General features: G+C 39.8%; 1 protein-coding gene across 1 annotated transcript in view; it reads left to right on the top strand.

The window, feature by feature from the left end:
• The window catches only part of LOC150084465 (cell adhesion molecule Dscam1-like), a 421,339-nt gene that overhangs the window by 370,199 nt on the left and 32,401 nt on the right, over nt 1–18,739 (top strand). Inside the window, exons 23-24 of the mRNA XM_090376247.1 lie at nt 2,821–3,047; nt 17,064–17,124. Of these exons, the coding sequence (XP_090232373.1) occupies nt 2,821–3,047; nt 17,064–17,124 (288 nt within the window). The remainder of the gene's footprint in view (nt 1–2,820; nt 3,048–17,063; nt 17,125–18,739) is intronic.

Raw genomic sequence — 18,739 nt, 5'->3', positions numbered from 1 at the left:
TTTTAAAAATTTTCTTCTTATTATTATTCATTTGTTTTTATTCTTAATTTATTTTATGTATTTTTTGTTATTTTATTTTATTATTATTTATTTTTTATTTTATTTATTTTTTTTTTTTTTTGGCTGGTGCAGCATAAGCCATATGCTTCCTTGCACCATATGGCCATTAGAAGAAAATCTTTATTGTACGGTAAAGATACAATAATGTGCCCGCCACAGCCAGGAGGCCAGGGGCTTGACAATGATATAGAAATATAAAAATATGTACAGTATAAAAATTTGTGCAGTATAAAAGATTACATAACAATTAAAAACGTAGCATTAGCCATTCAATAGATATGAGTATGTACATAGTTGTGAGGCAGACAGTACACCAAGGTATGTGCACGTTCATATGTACAAAGCACATATTTAAGCATATTCACACAAGTCAGAAAATTTCACAGTGCCACATTATTGTTCGGTATTGCATTTTCTTGTGAAGACAGTTCATTGATTTGCCTGCGACGTGCCGATATGCGCCTCATAGGAGATAGCAGATGGAGATATCAGTATGAATCGACATCAGGGGCCAAACAAAAGGGGAACAAGTTCGGCCAACGAGCGCCTGTAATTGCGATCAGAAGCGAATTTCTGGAGGTCAACTCCGATCATTAGCAGGGCTTGTACTGTAGGAAGTACTTGTCCAGGTAGGAATCTGTCACTGATCTTCAGCCTGTTCCGTTGTAGCTGAAGAAGAGGGGTGGCTCGTAAGGACGGAAGTGGAACATACCACTGGCATATATCCCAGAAGTCAGGGGAGTTGATTTTGCCAACCAGCAGTTTGACTGTGGTCACAGTTCTCCTCATGCTGATTATTTGAGGCAGCCGCGGGATTTGGAGTTGGTCGGCCATGCTGGTGGTCCTCTGCTGAGGGGGGAGTCGATGTTTGTGGGTTGCTCACTTCAATATCCAGTATTCACTGGCGAAGATGGGCTTCATGAGAGAAGGTACTGCGGATGCCCATATTTCAGAGGCATACAGAAAGGTAGGATACACAATGGTTTCCAGATATCTGATTGTGGTTCTTGCGTCTGTGTTATGAAGAAGATGTTGACGGGCAATCCAGCGCATTCGGTTGATCTTGGTAGAACACATTCGATGTGACAGTTGAACCTAAGGTTTGGGTCGAAGGTTACACCGAGATCTTTGTGTTTAGTAACACTTGGAATAACTGCACCCTGCAGTGAGGGTTGTATGGATGTGGGACACTTCTTCAGAGAAAAAACCATAATAACGGATTTTTGGGGGTTCAGTTTGAGACCGAAATGGTTGAGATGGCTAGAGAAAGCTGTGATCTTATTACAGATTTCCGATGTGATCACTCCCCTGTCGGCTGATGGTGGTATTTCCGTTAGGAACTTTATATCGTCGGCGTAGGTAATGACATCATCTCTGTTACACACAAACGGAATAAGGAGGGCGGTAAAAAGTAACCCCGATAAAAATACTAATTATCATAAAGATAGTACAAAGAAATGTATACTGTGCATATTCCTTGTAAGTGTGTGGTAACAAGGTATATACATAGTATTCTTATTTTAAAGTACATGCTCATTAAACACAGTATTATATTCATTGAAATCACCGTACCCACATTTTTAAAATCTGTCTTTGAAGCAACATGGCCTGTCTCGGATTGTTAGCAACCTTTCCGCATTCAAATTATCAGCCCTCTTTGACAGGCTACCAAGGTAAGCTGTTAGGGATTTCTGATGAATTCCAAATCAGAAATTCCTAATAGCCTGATCAATATTGTTAAATACCCTTTACCACTGCAGGAGGGAAGGGTGTTTAACAATATGGGTCAGGCCATGTTGCTTTAAAGAAACTTGGATAGGTTGCATATATGGCACTAAAGTTAAACGCTTCTAAATGTAAGGTTATATATTTCGAGAACAGGAATCCTGCAGTCACTAGGGGAAAAGAAGCCAGAAATGGGAAGAAGAAAATGACTTAGATGACATGAAATTTTCCATGCAGTGTAAACAGTCGGCTACGAAGGTACATGACGGCCCGTTTATGATTTCTAGGTCCTTTGCTAGCAGGGAGAAGGACCTCACTGTCTCTCTTTAAAAGGCGATGATAAAACCACGTTCGGATAATTGTATTCAGGTCTGTAAACTGCACCTGAAAAATCTGTAGAACTTCTGGAGAGATTCAGATAAAGACAACCGTATTGGTGAAAAGTGAAAAGCTTTGCATATATGAAACAGCTTAGAAAGTGAGAACCAAACATCTAAGAGAAGATCTATTTGAGGTGTATAAGGTGTCAAAGAGATATGGATTGAGGAGGGGAGTGTCTAATTCTTTGTGGACGAGACACGAACCAGAGGACAAATATAAAATCTCAGGGAATAACAGAAAATTGGATCTCGTGAATTTCCCCGACGGGCAGCTGGGTTTTCGAACATTGTAATAAGCGGTCTCCAACGTGGTGAGTATGAAAAAAGTTTAAAGCAGAATTGGATGATTACTTTGTCGAAATGGTAACAGTGTGAACATTGTTTTATTTCAATTATTATTATTTTATTTTATTTTTCCTTGTGCAAGGAAACTTCGCTTCTTTGCATCATTCAGCCTTACTAAATACTGATACTGTTAATTATCAGAAATTTTGAGAACTGTGGGGTATGGAACTTTTAAGAAATATTTGACAAAAAAATTATATGAAGCTATAGAATATATTTTATTACCCATATTTTCTAATATTTCATGTAAAGCGTTGTGTATTTTTAATATACAATGTGATATTTAAATTTATAATATACTTTGTGCTAGGTGCAGATAACACTCAGCCAGTGAAAGGAGAAAACATGTCGCTTTCTGTAACATCGGACCACACTCAAGATCCAGTATATATCGCTGCACCATATGACAATAACAGAAGCTCCATGTATCACAGGGAACAAGGCTCATCGTACAGAATCCCTCATGTGGAAAATTTAGCATTGTTTGAAAAGACTCGTAGTGAATATAATTATGACATTCCTTATCCTGCTAGGCAGGTACGTACAGTTATTGTAGATTACTTAAAGAAACGAAACTAATTATTCGCTTTAAAGAGATTCTAATTGCATTAATAAAGCAAATATCTTATCTTAAACCATTTAAGGTATTACTGAAATGGGTTGCTAATTTTAAACTTAGATACGAAGGAAGGAGAGTCAGCAGAAACTTTTTCAAGCAGAACAAAGATTCTAGAACTACACGCTATAACTGCGCGTGAGATGCTACAAAAGAGCAGGATGCTCTGGGTATATCATATCTTAATATACTTAAAGAAGCTAATTAATATAACTGGAGCAATATAACTCTTGGTATATTAAAGGTTGGTAAGTTACTTTAGACAACAGCTTGAAAATACAGCATTTATAATTTTGACGCGACTCAACGTCATTTTCCGTGCCGTAACTGAGTATTCCTGTGCCCAGTGCAAAATACTTCTAAATATGTGGCCTCTTTCCAATTATAGACTGCCTCTACGATTACAGACGAGTGCAAACCAGATGCTGGATCTATTATTCCACAATCTTCCACACCTAGGTCTGACCACTGAACACCACAGCTTCCCCTCCGATCACTCTCCCATCACGTTTGAGTTTAACGTCACTGTCAACTCAAACACTGATGAAACTCTCAAGATTTTGTTATTTGGTTTTTTTTTTTTAGGAGCATTAGCAACTAAGGCCATATTGCTCCGGGATATGCGGTGGTCATTCCTTGACCTTTCCGCATCCTCCGTATTTGGTGGTGACGGGCTCGAACCCCGGTCTAATCAAGAAGCGTGTGCTACGCGCTGCTGCTCCTTCCCACCTGGCTACGGAGGCGCCTAACTCTCAAGAACCAGAAGATTACCAAAACAGTATTCTCCATCAAATATTTAAACCCAGAGATCATCCTTGCGCGTCTCATAGAAATAAACTGGAAGGATCTACAACAGGAATCAATAGACACTGCTACATCTAACCTGGCTAACCAGCTGCTTGAAATTGCCTCCCAAGGAGCTTCCAAACAATTAAAACTCTCTGATAGATCCAATACATGGTTCAATGCCGAAGTCCAAATAGCATTCAAGAGGAAACAAAAAGCATTCAGAATATGGAAAAAGTACCATAACTCAGCTGACTACCAGATGTACAAGAAAGAGCGGGCAACCTTCCTCAAATGTAAACGAAATGCAATCCGGCAGCTGGCACTCAACAGAATAAACCGCTCGAAACGTATTACATCCAAATGCAACAAAGATTTCCATATCGATGAGAAGGTATTTCAGGAATGGGTATCTTCGACTTTCAACGAGTTACCATTAGACCCAAAAACCCCAAACCTAAGTGATTTCATCGTGCACTCCAGACAGCCCCTTTCAACTATAACGCTAACAAAACAACAACTTATAAATACCATCAATAGACTTCCTAATAAATCTACAATTGGTCCTGACGGCTTCCCTCTCTTCATGGCCCCTCAACGTGGGCACCTGTACGTGGTGAGGGGACCTCCCAGTGATGCTGCTGGGTTTCCAGATTAGCATCACTGGGATCTAACGCCCATACCTTGGTTCCAGGGTTACATCTTTGGAATCCGGCGTGTGCAGCCGTGCGCCGCGACCCGTGGAAGCGGAAAGGGGGATCCTGGTGGTTGAGGGGCCCAGCCTTAATACACCACTTTGGCCCCTGCTTCGACAAGACGGGCGGTCCCGGACCGGCTCGACTGGGATCAATCGGCGGGTGGTTCTATACTGCTAGGGTCAACTGCGTTCCAATAAGTCTCCCTCCCTTTGGTCCTGGGACGGGATAAAGACTTATTGGTAACGTGGGTATGGTGTTCTAAGCGAACTCGGCGTCCCATTCGTGTACGCAGTACCTGCTAGTTCACGGGTGGGCGCCCCCTCGTAGGGCTCCGTGGTGGGTGAGGTACTTAGGCATCAGACATTTTTTCTTTACTCTCATGAGTAATTTAAATCCTTCTTCTGGGGCCCCAACAAGGCCCCTACCTAATCGATCGTTAGATGAGAGTGAAAGTAATTCAGCTAAAAGAGCCAGAACTGAGGAGAAAACAACATCTGTGACACCTCTTTTCCTCATTCTCCATTCCACCGGAGAGCAGTCACTTGGGAAAATGTCACCCTTCTTCATCCAGAAAGGATTAGAAGGGATGGCAGGTTCACCCAAATCCGTAAAACGGCTGCGTTCTGGAGATATTCTAATAGAAGCATCAAATGTAAATCAAGCTGAAAAGTTTTTGAAAGCCACATCTATAGGGGGAATACCAATCATCACAACCCCTCACAAAACTTTGAACTCTTCAAGAGGTGTGATATCAGAGTGGGATCTTCTTCACGTTTCTGAAGAAGAGATCTGCTCTGAATTAAAAGAACAAGGAGTAACAGCTGTCAAGCGAATATCCATGCGTAAGGATGGGAATCTTGTCCCTACCCGAGTTCTCATCCTAACATTCAACACCCCAAGGCCTCCAAGTTCCATCAAGGCAGGGTACTTAAACTGCCCAGTGAGGATTTACGTTCCAAACCCACTGAGGTGTTTTAAATGTCAAAAGTACGGCCACTCACAAACAGCTTGTCGTGGTAACCCTGCCTGTGCTCGATGTGGTGCTAAAGATCACGAGAGCAAGGAATGTATAGCTCCTAAGCCTAACTGTATTAACTGCCAAGGAGAGCACCCTGCATACTCTCGAGCATGCCAGCGGTGGAAGGACGAAAAGGAGATACAAAAGTTAAAAACGGAGCTAAACATCTCCTACCCAGAGGCCAGAAAACGCATACAACCAATAAACAGCGGAAAGCCTTCATATGCTCAGAAGGTTTCTGCGAAGTGCACTATCGGTACACAAACAGATATGACTATACCACCAAGAGAGTCATTCACGCCGATTACACGCTATTTATTGAGTTCACAAAAGCCCACCACAAAAACACAATCAGCTGCTACTCCAATATCCGTACCTCCTAGTGCTCCACCACTAACAAAACCAAGTGGTAAAAAAGAGCAACCAAAATTAACAGAATCAATGGATGTAGTGGACAAGGAGGTACCGGACGATTCAGTCTTGCAACTCTTCGTGGAGGAAGAAATGGACACCGGACAGCGTCCATTCTTCCCCAAAAAAGATAAAGCCAAGACTGATAAAAGTAAGCCCTCAGCACCTCGGAAGCCGCCTGATGGACCCACCAAGCCAAAATAATGGCTAAATTCCTACAATGGAATTGTCGTGGATTCCGGCGAAATACAGATGACATCAAGGCCCTCCTGCAAAAGCATGAGCCAGTTTGCTTTTGCTTGCAGGAGACATATCTAAAGGCAAATGATGATCCCACCATGCATAACATCACAATCTTTCGTAAGGATAGAATTGCGGATGGTCCTGCTCATGGAGGAGTGGCTATCCTTGTGAGTAATCAGACCCCAGTTCAGCCTTTGCTAATTACAACCAGCATAGAGGCTGTTGCAATTCGCCTTACAGTGGGTTTTCTATTAACGGTCTGCTCTATTTATTTGCCACCTGGGACTGACATCTCCCAGGAAGACCTTGATGATCTTCTAACGCAGTTGCCACCCCCTTTCTTACTTCTTGGGGATTTTAATGGACATAACACCCTGTGGGGTAGTGCTAACATCAATGGAAGGGGACGGGTCATAGAGCGTATGCTCAATGACAATGCCCTTTCCCTTCTAAATACTGGAACAAACACCTTCTTCCATATGCCTACCCGTACTTTTTCTGCCATTGATCTCTCTATCTGCTCCCCTTCTCTACTCCCATCACTCACTTGGGAAGTGGAGGAGAATCCATACGGAAGTGATCACTTCCCTGTGATAACCTTGTTACACAGTGGGAGACCATGTCTTCCTTTTAGGTTACCACGGTGGAAGTTTGATCAGGCTGACTGGAATGCCTTCCAACATCAGGCAAATTTTGAACTCAGTACAGTCAGTCAGGAGCCTATCAATGACGCAGTAACGTACATCACAGAAATCATTGTCCAAGCAGCTGCGAATGCTGTTCCAAAAACATCTGCCCGGTTTCCACCATTTCCCAAACCTTGGTGGAATTCACAATGCACAGCAGCAAAAAAGGCTCAAAACAAAGCGTGGGGGATATTCCGTCGATATCCTACCACTTGTAATCTAATAGCCTTCAAGCGTGCACGAGCCAAAGCACGCTACATTCGCCGTCAGAGTCAAAAGGAATCATGGATCCGTTTTACATCATCTATTAACCAGGCTACCAATTCTAAGGTAGTCTGGGATAAAATCCGGAAAATGAAGGGAAAATATACATCCCACCCTTCTTCAATCCTAGATTATAATGGATGCGCTATTGCAGATCCAACTGCAATAGCCAATGCTCTTGGGGAAACATTCTCTAACATCTCCGCAACATCTTCGAATTCCCCAGAGTTCCTGGTCCTGAAACATAAAATCGAAAAGCAGGCACTTAATTTCAAGTCCAAGGGCCTCTATCCCTACAACGGGGCATTCACTATGCAGGAACTGAAGAGAGCCCTCACTCTTTCTAATGCAAGTGCTGTTGGACCAGATGGCATCCATTATGAAATGATTAAACGGCTTTCACCAAAATCTATGGATTATCTGCTCCTTCTTTATAACAGAATCTTTATTGAAGGGCAGTTTCCGGACTCCTGGCGGAAGGCAATCGTCTTTGCTTTTCCTAAGCCAGGAAAGGATCCAAAAGTCACCACCAATTATCGTCCTATAGCTCTGACTAGCTGTCTGTGCAAAATCCTGGAGAGAATGGTTAATTCTCGTTTAATATGGTACTTAGAAACAAATGACCTTCTCTCCAACATCCAGTGCGGCTTCCGAAGGAACCGGTCCACTTTGGACCATCTTATTAGATTGGAAACATCCATCCGGGATGCTTTCCTAAAACGCGAACACTTGGTGTCGGTGTTCTTTGACATGGAGAAAGCGTATGACACAACTTGGAGATTTGGCATCATAAAAGATCTGCATAGCCTTGGTCTTAGGGGACGACTCCCCATTTTTATTGAAAACTTTTTAGCCGATCGATCTTTCCAAGTTCGTGTGGGATCCTCACTCTCTCGTTCCTTTAGCCAAGAGGAGGGAGTACCACAGGGATCAGTTTTAAGTGTCACGCTTTTCGCCATCAAAGTAAATTCCATCACAGAACAACTTCCTCCAACCGTAAACGGTGCCCTCTATGTTGATGACTTTAGCATATTTTGTCAGTCATGCAACATGAGGGTTATTGAAAGACAACTGCAGAAAGCCATTGATCGCCTCAACTCCTGGGCACTTGAAAATGGTTTCAGGTTCTCGCCGGAGAAGACCGTTTGCGTACACTTTTGTCGTAAGCGTAATCTTCATCCTGAACCTGAATTAAGGCTCGGACAAAATGCTATTCCAGTTGCGGCGGATACAAAATTTCTGGGACTCGTATTTGATAAAAAGTTGACCTTTCTTGATCACATTCGTCAACTCCGCACCAAGTGCACAAGAGGGCTAAATATCCTCCGCTCTCTCTCCTCTACATCTTGGGGAGCAGACCGATGTACCCTCCTTCGGCTTTACCGTGCACTTGTGCGATCCAGACTAGATTACGGGTCCCTGGTATACAATTCGGCCAGAGACAGTGTACTTCGTTGGCTGGATCCTGTCCATCATCTGGCACTCCGTACCGCTATTGGAGCATATCGAACATCTCCAGTCCAGAGCTTATACGTCGAAGCAAACGAACCGCCGTTATCGCTTCGTCGTAAGCAGTTGTCTCTAAACTACGTTTTCAAACTGAAATCCCTGCCAGACCATCCTACGTGGCTATCCGTTTTTGAGCCACGATGGGAAAATTTGTATAACACACGTAAGACTGCCAACCGACCTTTTGGTATTCGTGTCCAAGAGCTGCTCAAAGAATTTAATATCAAGGTAGACAAGGTTGCCCAAACACCGAAGCAACCCCTTCCACCCTGGCATGCTCATTTCCCGGCATGTGACTTGTCACTTAGAAATTGGGGAAAGTCGGACACTCCATCGTCTGTCTACCTGCAGCTTTATTCAGCACACCGAACTGAATATTCCGACTTCGCGCCAGTTTACACAGACGGCTCGAAGTCGGAATCATATGTGGGATCTGCTGCTGTCTTTACAGACAGCATTACATCAGAGCAGATTCCCTCTGAATGCAGCATATTTACTGCAGAGCTGCTCGCTATAGAGTTAGCCTTGGATCACATTAGTAAATGCGAATACCAACGGTTCATTTTGTATACCGACGCTCTCAGCGTGTTACAGGCTTTAATATCTGTGAGATATAATTCTCATCCAGTTCTGTCTAGCATTCAGCAGAAGATTCACTTCCTCCGAGAACGTGAATATGATATCCGCTTCTGCTGGATTCCCAGCCACATTGGGATTAAGGGAAATGATTTGGCTGACAATGCAGCCAAATCAGCAGTTCCCAATAATAATCGCTGCCTGTCAGTCCCTTATACAGACTGCAGGCGAATAATACACGAAAAGATACACTCCCAATGGCAGGATTCGTGGAATAGACAGACTGTGAATAAATTATATCTTATAAAGCCTTTAATTGAACCGTGGCAGTCTAGTCTGCGCAGGAATCGTAAAGAGGAAGTTGTTCTCGCCCGGACCCGCATAGGACATAGTCATTTGACTCATTCGTTTTTGCTGAGGGCTGATGACCCTCCTATGTGTGAGTCCTGTGGCACAATTTTATCAATTAGACACATTTTAGTTGACTGTCCAGATTTTAGCAATATCCGTTTTACCGCTTTTAACCATCTGACTGAGCCGTATACACTCAGTCAGATTTTATCTGACAATGACAATGTGTCTGCTATTTTTAGCTTTTTGAAAGCAATAAACGTTTTTAATCGTATTTAAAATTCATGTTATTATTATTTCGTTTATTGATTTATCATTGTAATTAGATCTGGACACGGTGGCCTAATTAATTAGGTCACTGAGATGTTAAATTTTTATATATTACCTGGTCTTGGCGCATTATAGCCTTAGATGCTAATGCGCCAATAAAACCAAACCAAACCAAACCAAACCTCTCTTCATGGTTAAAGTGTGTAGTGCCTTCATTGTGGAGCCCCTTCTTGTAATCTTTAACCGCATATTGAAATCCGGATCAATCCCGACAATGTGGAATCACTACAGGGTACAACCCATACCCAAAAGAAGAAACCCAAAGGAACCTAAGGACTTGAGACCGATCTCAGTGGGTTGCTCTCTATTAAAAGTGTTTGAGAAAGCTATCTTATCAGCACTGATCGCCCAATGCTTCTCTCATAGACCGAAACATCTGCACACCGTTATCCCCAAAAGATCTACATATACAAACCTACTGGATACCCTATTTAAAATTCAAACTGCTCTCAACAGTAAATCTCAGCTAGACGTCATCTTCCTGGATATTTCATCTGCTTATGATAAGCTCTCAATTCCCGCTCTCATCAACATTCTGGAAAAGTACTTTGGCATTACTGGAAGCCTGCTAAAAACCATCAACCGCATCCTTACACCAAGACAACTCATCATCAGCTATAAATCCTTCCAACAGGAGTGCAGTATAACGAGAGGAGTACCACAGGGAGGTGTCCTATCCTGTGTACTGTTCGCCGCTGCCCTTGAACCCTTCCTCGCAAGGTATACTGATTTCTCATCGTATGCAGACGACCTCAAATTATACATAACGTCTAAAGAAGCTGAACAAACTCACCTGACCAATCAGCGAGTCTCCGTCCTGATCGACAGCCTTGTAGCATATCTACTGCAAATAGGTCTGGAAATAAATGCATCAAAGTCAGCTCAACTTACCTTTACAAAAAAGAGAATAAAAAATGACATCACAGCCTATCACAACGGAGTGCAGATAAGGAAAGTGAAGTCTCACACCGACCTCGGCTTGACTTGGGATGAGGGCCTCACTTTTCAGACCCACTTCTCGACCATGAAAACTAAGACTTTCTCGGCGATGTGGGCAATTCGACAAGAGCTGACGGGGTTACTGAACGTAGATGTAGTCGGAGGATACGTTCAGCGATGCCTACAACCTATCGCATTGTATGCATCACCAATCTGGTCTTCTGCCCCGACATCGTACATAAATAGATTCCTCGCAGTTGAGTACTGGGTAATGCGATGGATGAACAGGGTCACGGGCAATGCTTTCACCATCTCCAGGGCTGTGTTATATACCAACTTAAATATGACTCCCTGGAGAGTTCACATTGCATCCAGGAATATTCTTCTTCTTTCTCAGATGCTTACCGGTGTGATTGACGCCCCCAGTCTTCGAGGACTTATCTCTACTCCACGTGCTGGACGCAGTAATGACAGTCCCTACTTACCTTTGCATTCTAAACTATCCAACCTGTGCTGTCTGAAGAACTTCTTCCCAAACAACGCAGTGAACCTTTTCAACTCATTGACAATAGACCCTGTGAAATACTCCGAAAGCAAGCAGTACAGAGTGAAGAGCATCTCAGAAGCGCACTGCTTACTTCAACTATAATCTTGACAATGAGTGAACTTGTAAACAATATTGTAAATATACGCACTTGTGTAAATATTGTAAATAATTGTAATCGTGCATTTTTGTACACTCTTCTTATATTGTAAATACTGTAAATAATTGTAATTTTTGCTTTTTGTACACCCTTCTTATATTGTATATAATTGCAATTCTTGCATTTTGTACACCCTTCTAGCCGGTCGGCTGTGTATAAGGGGTGAAAGCAAACACTTGCTTTTTTAATAAACGGATTTTAATAATAATAATAATATTTGAATGTGTCCCACCGACTTTGTTGGGGATGGGGCAAAACTGTCCCCTCCATTGTTGTGGCACAAATATTTATGATAAAATTGTTTGGTGGCTTCATGTTCAGAACACATAACGGAACAGAAAAATGTGACTATGCAATGAATGATAGTGCATAACCCATATATACTGCTCATTGTCAATTTAGACGCCATGTTACCGCACTTTGTACATATATCAAGGAATTTTTGTTCATCCTTCAGATTAGTTCAATTTTAATGACACTAGTCTATAAATGAAACAATTCCAGTACGTTACTTTCCATTCACTGAATTCTGAAATGGTAATTTAAAATTGAATATAGTTTGATTCACTATTTCCAGCTTTTCACCCTTTTCCCTTCTAATTCAAAGCAGAAAATAAATTTTTCATACACTTGATCCCATTTCTTTTCATTATAGCAATTACTTTTATTAAAAAGCAGCACGGTGTGCAACATTTCTTTTTAGGCTACATCAAATATCATTATTTATATTGTTCGAGGTAATATTACTTATACTAAAATCTCATGATAAATTATTCACATTAGCATTCAATGTGCACTGAGTGACCGCTTCATTAGGTACACCCAGCTAATAGTGAGTAGGTCCCCATTCAGCCATCAGAAAAGTCGTTTTATGTTGCCGAAACTGTGTCGCAGGGGTGTTGGTCAACGTGGTCATGATTTCTTCCTACTGTTGATATAAATTGGATGTTTGTGGAGCGTTATTCCAAGAGCTCGTTCCATCTCGTCACGCTGGTGCTCAATTGGATTGAGATCTGTTGAGTTGGAAGGCCGTTTCCATAGGCTGAATTCACCTTATGCCCCCGGAACTAATTGTATACCATTCTGGCATGGCGCATTATCCAGTTGGAAGAACCCATTCGCATATGTGTATACGCACTGAAGGAATGCACCTTGTTAGAAAGAATTTCCAGAAAACCTGTTGCATCTGACTGACACTCCACTGGTATCACAGAAACCCAATGTGAAAACACTTCCCACGTCATTACTATCTAGCCTTCACTGTTAACACCTGGCGCAGAATGTGGGTCCATGGACTGTACATTTTCATCATATCTAGTCCTCCAGTGTGAAACGCTGGAACTCTCCGCCGAGGAATACATCAGACCACGTAACATTTCTCCAATTGTTCGCTCTCCAGCGTTAGTGACTCTGAACGCACTGTAGGCGATCTTTTTTTTTTTTTTAACAGGAGTGGAACCCGATTTGGTTATCGGCTGCGATATCCCATTCTTGACCAGCATAATGAGTTCTACCTTCTGAAAAGGCTCTTTGATTACCCCTGTTGTGCTGGGTTGTTATTTGACTGCATATATCCATTCCGTTACCCTGCAGAAGTGTGGTTGGCCTCGCGCGTCATCGCACTGTTTCCGACCACAGGATCGCCATTTGGATCAATCTCTTTTTACCTCTGAAACACAGTCGTAATTGGGGGTAAAAATCCCAGCAGAATTGTAGTTTTCGAAATACTGATTACCATCACATCTGTCGCCCCCACATATTTTTTACAAAATCTTATAATATATAAAAAAAAACTTCATTAAAAACTTCTAATCCTAAATAATTTTCTAATAGATCCTTATATGTTTTAAAAAAACATTATTGCTAAATATTTCAAATCAACCACCCTATTTAAAGAACGCTTGGCTGGCTCGAAGACTTGTTCTTCAACAAATCTTATGCCTTAGTGGCATTATAAGACAGTTAAATTTAACACAGCTACTCAAAAGGGGGCAGCTTGCTGCGATGAGCTAGGCTAAGTGACCAGTCATCCAACACAACACTATGATATATTTACACCACTACACTCAATAGTTTTTATATGTACGGTATCTACACACCATAAACGCGGAATTGCCATAGTTTGGTAGGGCCATATACACAGACAAATAAAAAAAAAAAATATATATATATATATATATATATACTCAAATGGAAGGAGCTCTCGGCAGCCATAATCCACTTAAAAAAGGAAAAAAAAACCGAATTTCAATCGGAGAAATACTGTTTATGAAAATACTGCTCTATGTTTTTTTAATATACTAAGCGTTCCATGCTAAAAACTGGCATCTCTGCCATAACATACAATACCGTATTAAGGTATTGTATGTTATACGAATAGGATAATAAGGACATACGAATCCACTTATACAGTATATTTTATATATATATATATAAAACACAGATCCAGTTAATCCAGTCAAGTAAAAGACGCTCAGGATTACAACCCCATCAGATAGGAAGTTCACTAAAACTCAAGCATTTATAAAATATTCACATTGATGAAGTTCATTCTTAATGAAGATGTCACCACAAAGAATACACGTTAGCTGACTTATAATCGGTTCGTGATAATAACATGACTCAATGCAGCATTTCTTCAAATTTAAGGATCGATGAGTCTACAAAATAGCCAGCTAATAACCACTCTCTATAGAATCGATCATGATATATTTTTATGCCATCTGAATCACTGATATGGATATCGAGTGAAAGCGCTTTAGAGCGAAGCTGTTTGGTATACCGTTTTATATGTGAGTTGTTTCTAGACACAATGCTACGAGTTTTAACCATACCACAGCTTAGTACTCTTCTCCATTCCATTGTGCGGATGTGCCTATGAAATGTTGAAGGCAACCTATGCTCTTCTTAAAGTTCGGTGATCCCTCAGTCTGGCCATCCAATATCAGCTTTCTGATTTTAGATCTCACGAGACGTTCTAATTATTTCCTACGCGTGAACTGAAGATTTGTTTTAATGTACTTAGGCAGCCACCGTTCTTATCTTATACTTTTAAAAAATTTTTCATTAAGCCCTGTTTCATCAGGATGTGAAAGCCATAGCGTTTTGATTAGGTCTGCCTTTGTTTTTTTTTTAAATTTTTACTCTTGATATTTTTGGAACCATGTGTCTGGATGGATGGATGGCTACACCATCTTTCGATTCTGATTTATCTATCTCATTCACACAAAAGCAGATCATTTTGAAATCATACTGCTGATCAACCAACATGCATAACTTTAAGGTCTCCACATACAAACAATTCGTGTCTATTACATTTAATAGATCTTTATGCTGCATAATTTATGCCCAATTGTTCGGTTTTATCATCAGCTGTGGTTGATAGGCTATAAAACAAACTTGGTTTCAAATTTATGCTGTGAAATCGGACATTTTTGTGTAGCATAATTATATTTTCTGACGTGTGGCTTTTTTCAAGCGTGTCATTGGTTCGCCAAAGTATTTTTATTTGAGGAAAGTTATAAAAGTTTTCATGAAATGCATATTTGAAATGCGTAAATACGTTGCCCTCTAACAGCATGATGGATACATAAAGCTTGCAGGCCTCCATAGTCGAGTGATCAAACAGAACGTACCAAATGTGCACACGCTTTGAGACGTGGTTCAAGCCGCATCACTACTAAATGCGATATGATGTTCTTGTATTCACTCAATTTCAGCCTCTCTGACCTTATATGATCGTTTTGGATTATAAACATAAATTTCTTGTTTATTTTTACTTATGAACCCTTGGCGCCATATTAATGAAAGTCTGAAATTAGGAAAAGAAAAAGAGGCAGTAAATTTCACAGTAAGGAAAACATAATATATTAACAATTTGCATAAATTAACAATTTGCAGGAAAGGCTTTACAATATAAAGTAAAGAAAAAGTAAAGGTTTTTTTATTATTGTTTTTCTCACAAATGCATATGCTATGTATAAGCTGAATTTAAAAAAATGATACGCACATTTTTTAAATATCGTTTTAAGAGTGTATGAGTGTATTCTATATAACGAAAAATCGTAGAACATACCATAATTTCGAATTGAATAGAAAAGACCTGACCATTATGCCCCCTCTCGTCAGTGGACCAAGAGGCCATAATAGTCAGGGAACCACTGCATTTCGAACGCTAAACAAACCCATGCCACCACAGAATGATACTAAGATCAAACTGCCGATGCAATAGATTTGCATAACGATGGTCCATATGCAGCGTCGAAATAATAGGATAGAAAAAGTAATACTCACGTGGAAGAAACCATACGACTGAACAGACAAAGCAACCGCTAAACTTATCTATATCTGGAAATAGATTGGGCTATCTTTTCTATTCAATTCGATATTATGGTATGTTCTACAATTTTTCGTTTATTTTTACTTATTTCTGTATTGTTGGTAAAATGCATTTATATATTGTGAAATTTCACTTAATTCGAAAACATGTGCTTAGCAAAGTGGGCGCCGTTAAATTTCTTTCAATTTGAACTCTATCTTCTAAATTATTTAAGAATGTTTCTCCAACAGTACCCTATTCTTCATTTTATATGTTAAATTCATCTTCACGCTACTGGTTTGCCACGCTTCTGGTATACTGTTTATTTTATTTTATTTTATTTTTACATTTTATTAAATACAAGCAACATGTTGTGGTTTTTGCATATTTGTTGGCACTGATGTCTGATCTACCAGCTTTATTTTTTATTTTCATTTAATTTTTCACTTATTTTCGCAGTGTGATATTCGATTCATTTGGATTTAATTTGAATTATATATATTTGTAGAGTTTGATGTATATCATTTCTAGTATAATATATGTTGACAAAAGAGAGAGAGAGAGAGAGAGAGAGAGAGAGAGAGAGAGAGAGAGAGAGAGAGAGAGAGAGAGAGATCATTCCCAATGGGTTAAATAAGCATAACTATTATGTTAATAGAGGAATCGAATGATTCACCTCCTCTTAGTGATTTTTATACGTTTTAAGTGTTAAAATTTTAAATTGTCCTTAAAACTGAGTTGCAAAACATTAAGAGAAATCACGTTCAAGAAAAAGTGAAACAGAAAGTCACTATGACTAGAAAATCTACTTTTTTATGTTTTACAGCTTAATATTTATGTAGATTTTAATTATTTTAACCACCGATTCCAAGATTCTTGAATACCTTTAGGCAACGGCCGCAAACATTTTGTTCCTCTATTAGCGTATAGAAACCTTTATGCTTTGTCAGGGAAGTGAATTGTTTTTTTTTTTTTGTTTTTATTGCTTACTATCGTCAATTACAACAACCACTTTTAAAAATTCATATTATTAATAATAATAAAAATTTTTAAATTTATATATACCTCATCCGAGAAAGAGATTAACAGTACGTTATATTTCAGACAGAAAAGAGGTGCAGTCCATATGAGTCAGTAGGTGTATACCGTCCATCTAGCCAGAGAGGTAAGTCAATTACTAAAAAGTGTTACTCTCGAAATTATATTTCAGTTAGTTCGCTGATAGAGTAGGTTAAATTCTTCTTATGATGCATTAATTCCCTTAAAAATCCTTACTGCTTAGTATTTTTCTTTGAAATTCTTAGTCAGCACTGATTTTATCTATTTTCGAGTCGGAAGTAACTATTGAACAATGAATTTCTTTTAGCTTATACCCTAGGATCTGTCTCCACCACAAAATGAACAAATTGGCCATCGTATTAGTGGTGGATGTGCTTTGGATTATTTTACATTTTTACAGATTTTACAAATAGGTTATTTTTATATAAAAATACTTAAAAATATCTACGACCTCCTGTCTAGCACAGATGGCTGCAAACTGGATTTCTTATATATTAAACTAGGTTTAACTTGCACTATTTTGAGTTAGTCATGCAGCTAGTTTCGGTGGTTTTTTTCTCTGTTTTCCACCAAAAGCAATCGGTAATCATATTGACATTCCAACCCCTTTGGTACCTTTCTTCAATTTCTTTTATATGCTGATGGAAAACGACCACTGGCACTGCATAAAAATGCGATCCTCATGATATCTTTCCCCCCACGCTCTTTACTTCTACTATCTACATTTTTTGGGAAATAGTTGTAATGAGAATGCAAGAAGCGAACCTTAACAGACATTGCAAGCAAGGTTTCTAAACTTTTCCATGTCACTCAAGATCATCTCATAATACGGGTACTATTTCCAAAAAAATTTCCTACTACATTTTTAAAGTCAAGCCAAACATCGCTTTCGGGTTTCTTCATAGATTCTTCAAATACAGCGTTTAGCAGCAGTTTTGTGATCTGAGCTCCAGCAAAAATTCTTGCTTTGATTTTTTTTTCCGTATATAAGTATATAAATGGGAATTTAGTGAAAATGTACTTGAAACAATTTCCTTCTTTATTAGGGCTTGAACGAACTGTTTCAACGTTGCTTTATATACAGAGGAGGTAAGGGTACTTTTGTTTTGATCTTCTAGTAACTCGTCTTTAACGTTCCTTGAAACTGGAGGAAGACTGTCTTGGCAGCCACACTTTCCTTTCCCAATATTCACTTCTTGCTCGACTATCCAAGTCACAAAGAAAGAAAGACACTTTTGTGTAACCAAGTTTTTAGTGAGAGTAGCAGACTAATAACTTCAAAATCTCCGTACACTAGCTAACCATGATCTTTCTACTGATTTTCTTTTTCAAAAACACCTTAGCATTTTTCGCAGTTTTCTTTTAAGAGTGGCGAATGGGCTACAAGAATGGATATATGCTTGTGTTCATTATGAAGGAGATCGACTTTGCTTCAATGAGTCAATAACTAGAGTCCACTCGGTAGAAAATTCCAGAAAGTTTATAACCACAGGAACGTTGCTGCAAAATATTAGTGGGTCTTCTTCGGAAAAATGGGGAACCAATTATTTTTTATCGTGTTTATATAATGAAAGGAATGTTCCTCGAGCCAACAGTGTCTTAGACTTAAGCCTTGACCGAGAAGCTATGCGCAACCTTTTGGGTAGATTTAAATCTCTCACGGAATCGTCGAGTTCACTTTGGGTAAACACATCTGGTCCAGACTTGTTATTTCTACGTCA

Source organism: Mastigoproctus giganteus, chromosome 6 (assembly GCF_048544385.1).
Source record: "Mastigoproctus giganteus isolate SK-2022 chromosome 6, ASM4854438v1, whole genome shotgun sequence".
In the NCBI taxonomy this organism is placed as follows: Eukaryota; Metazoa; Arthropoda; class Arachnida; order Uropygi; family Thelyphonidae; genus Mastigoproctus; species Mastigoproctus giganteus.
This window is presented reverse-complemented; position numbering and strand designations above follow the sequence as displayed.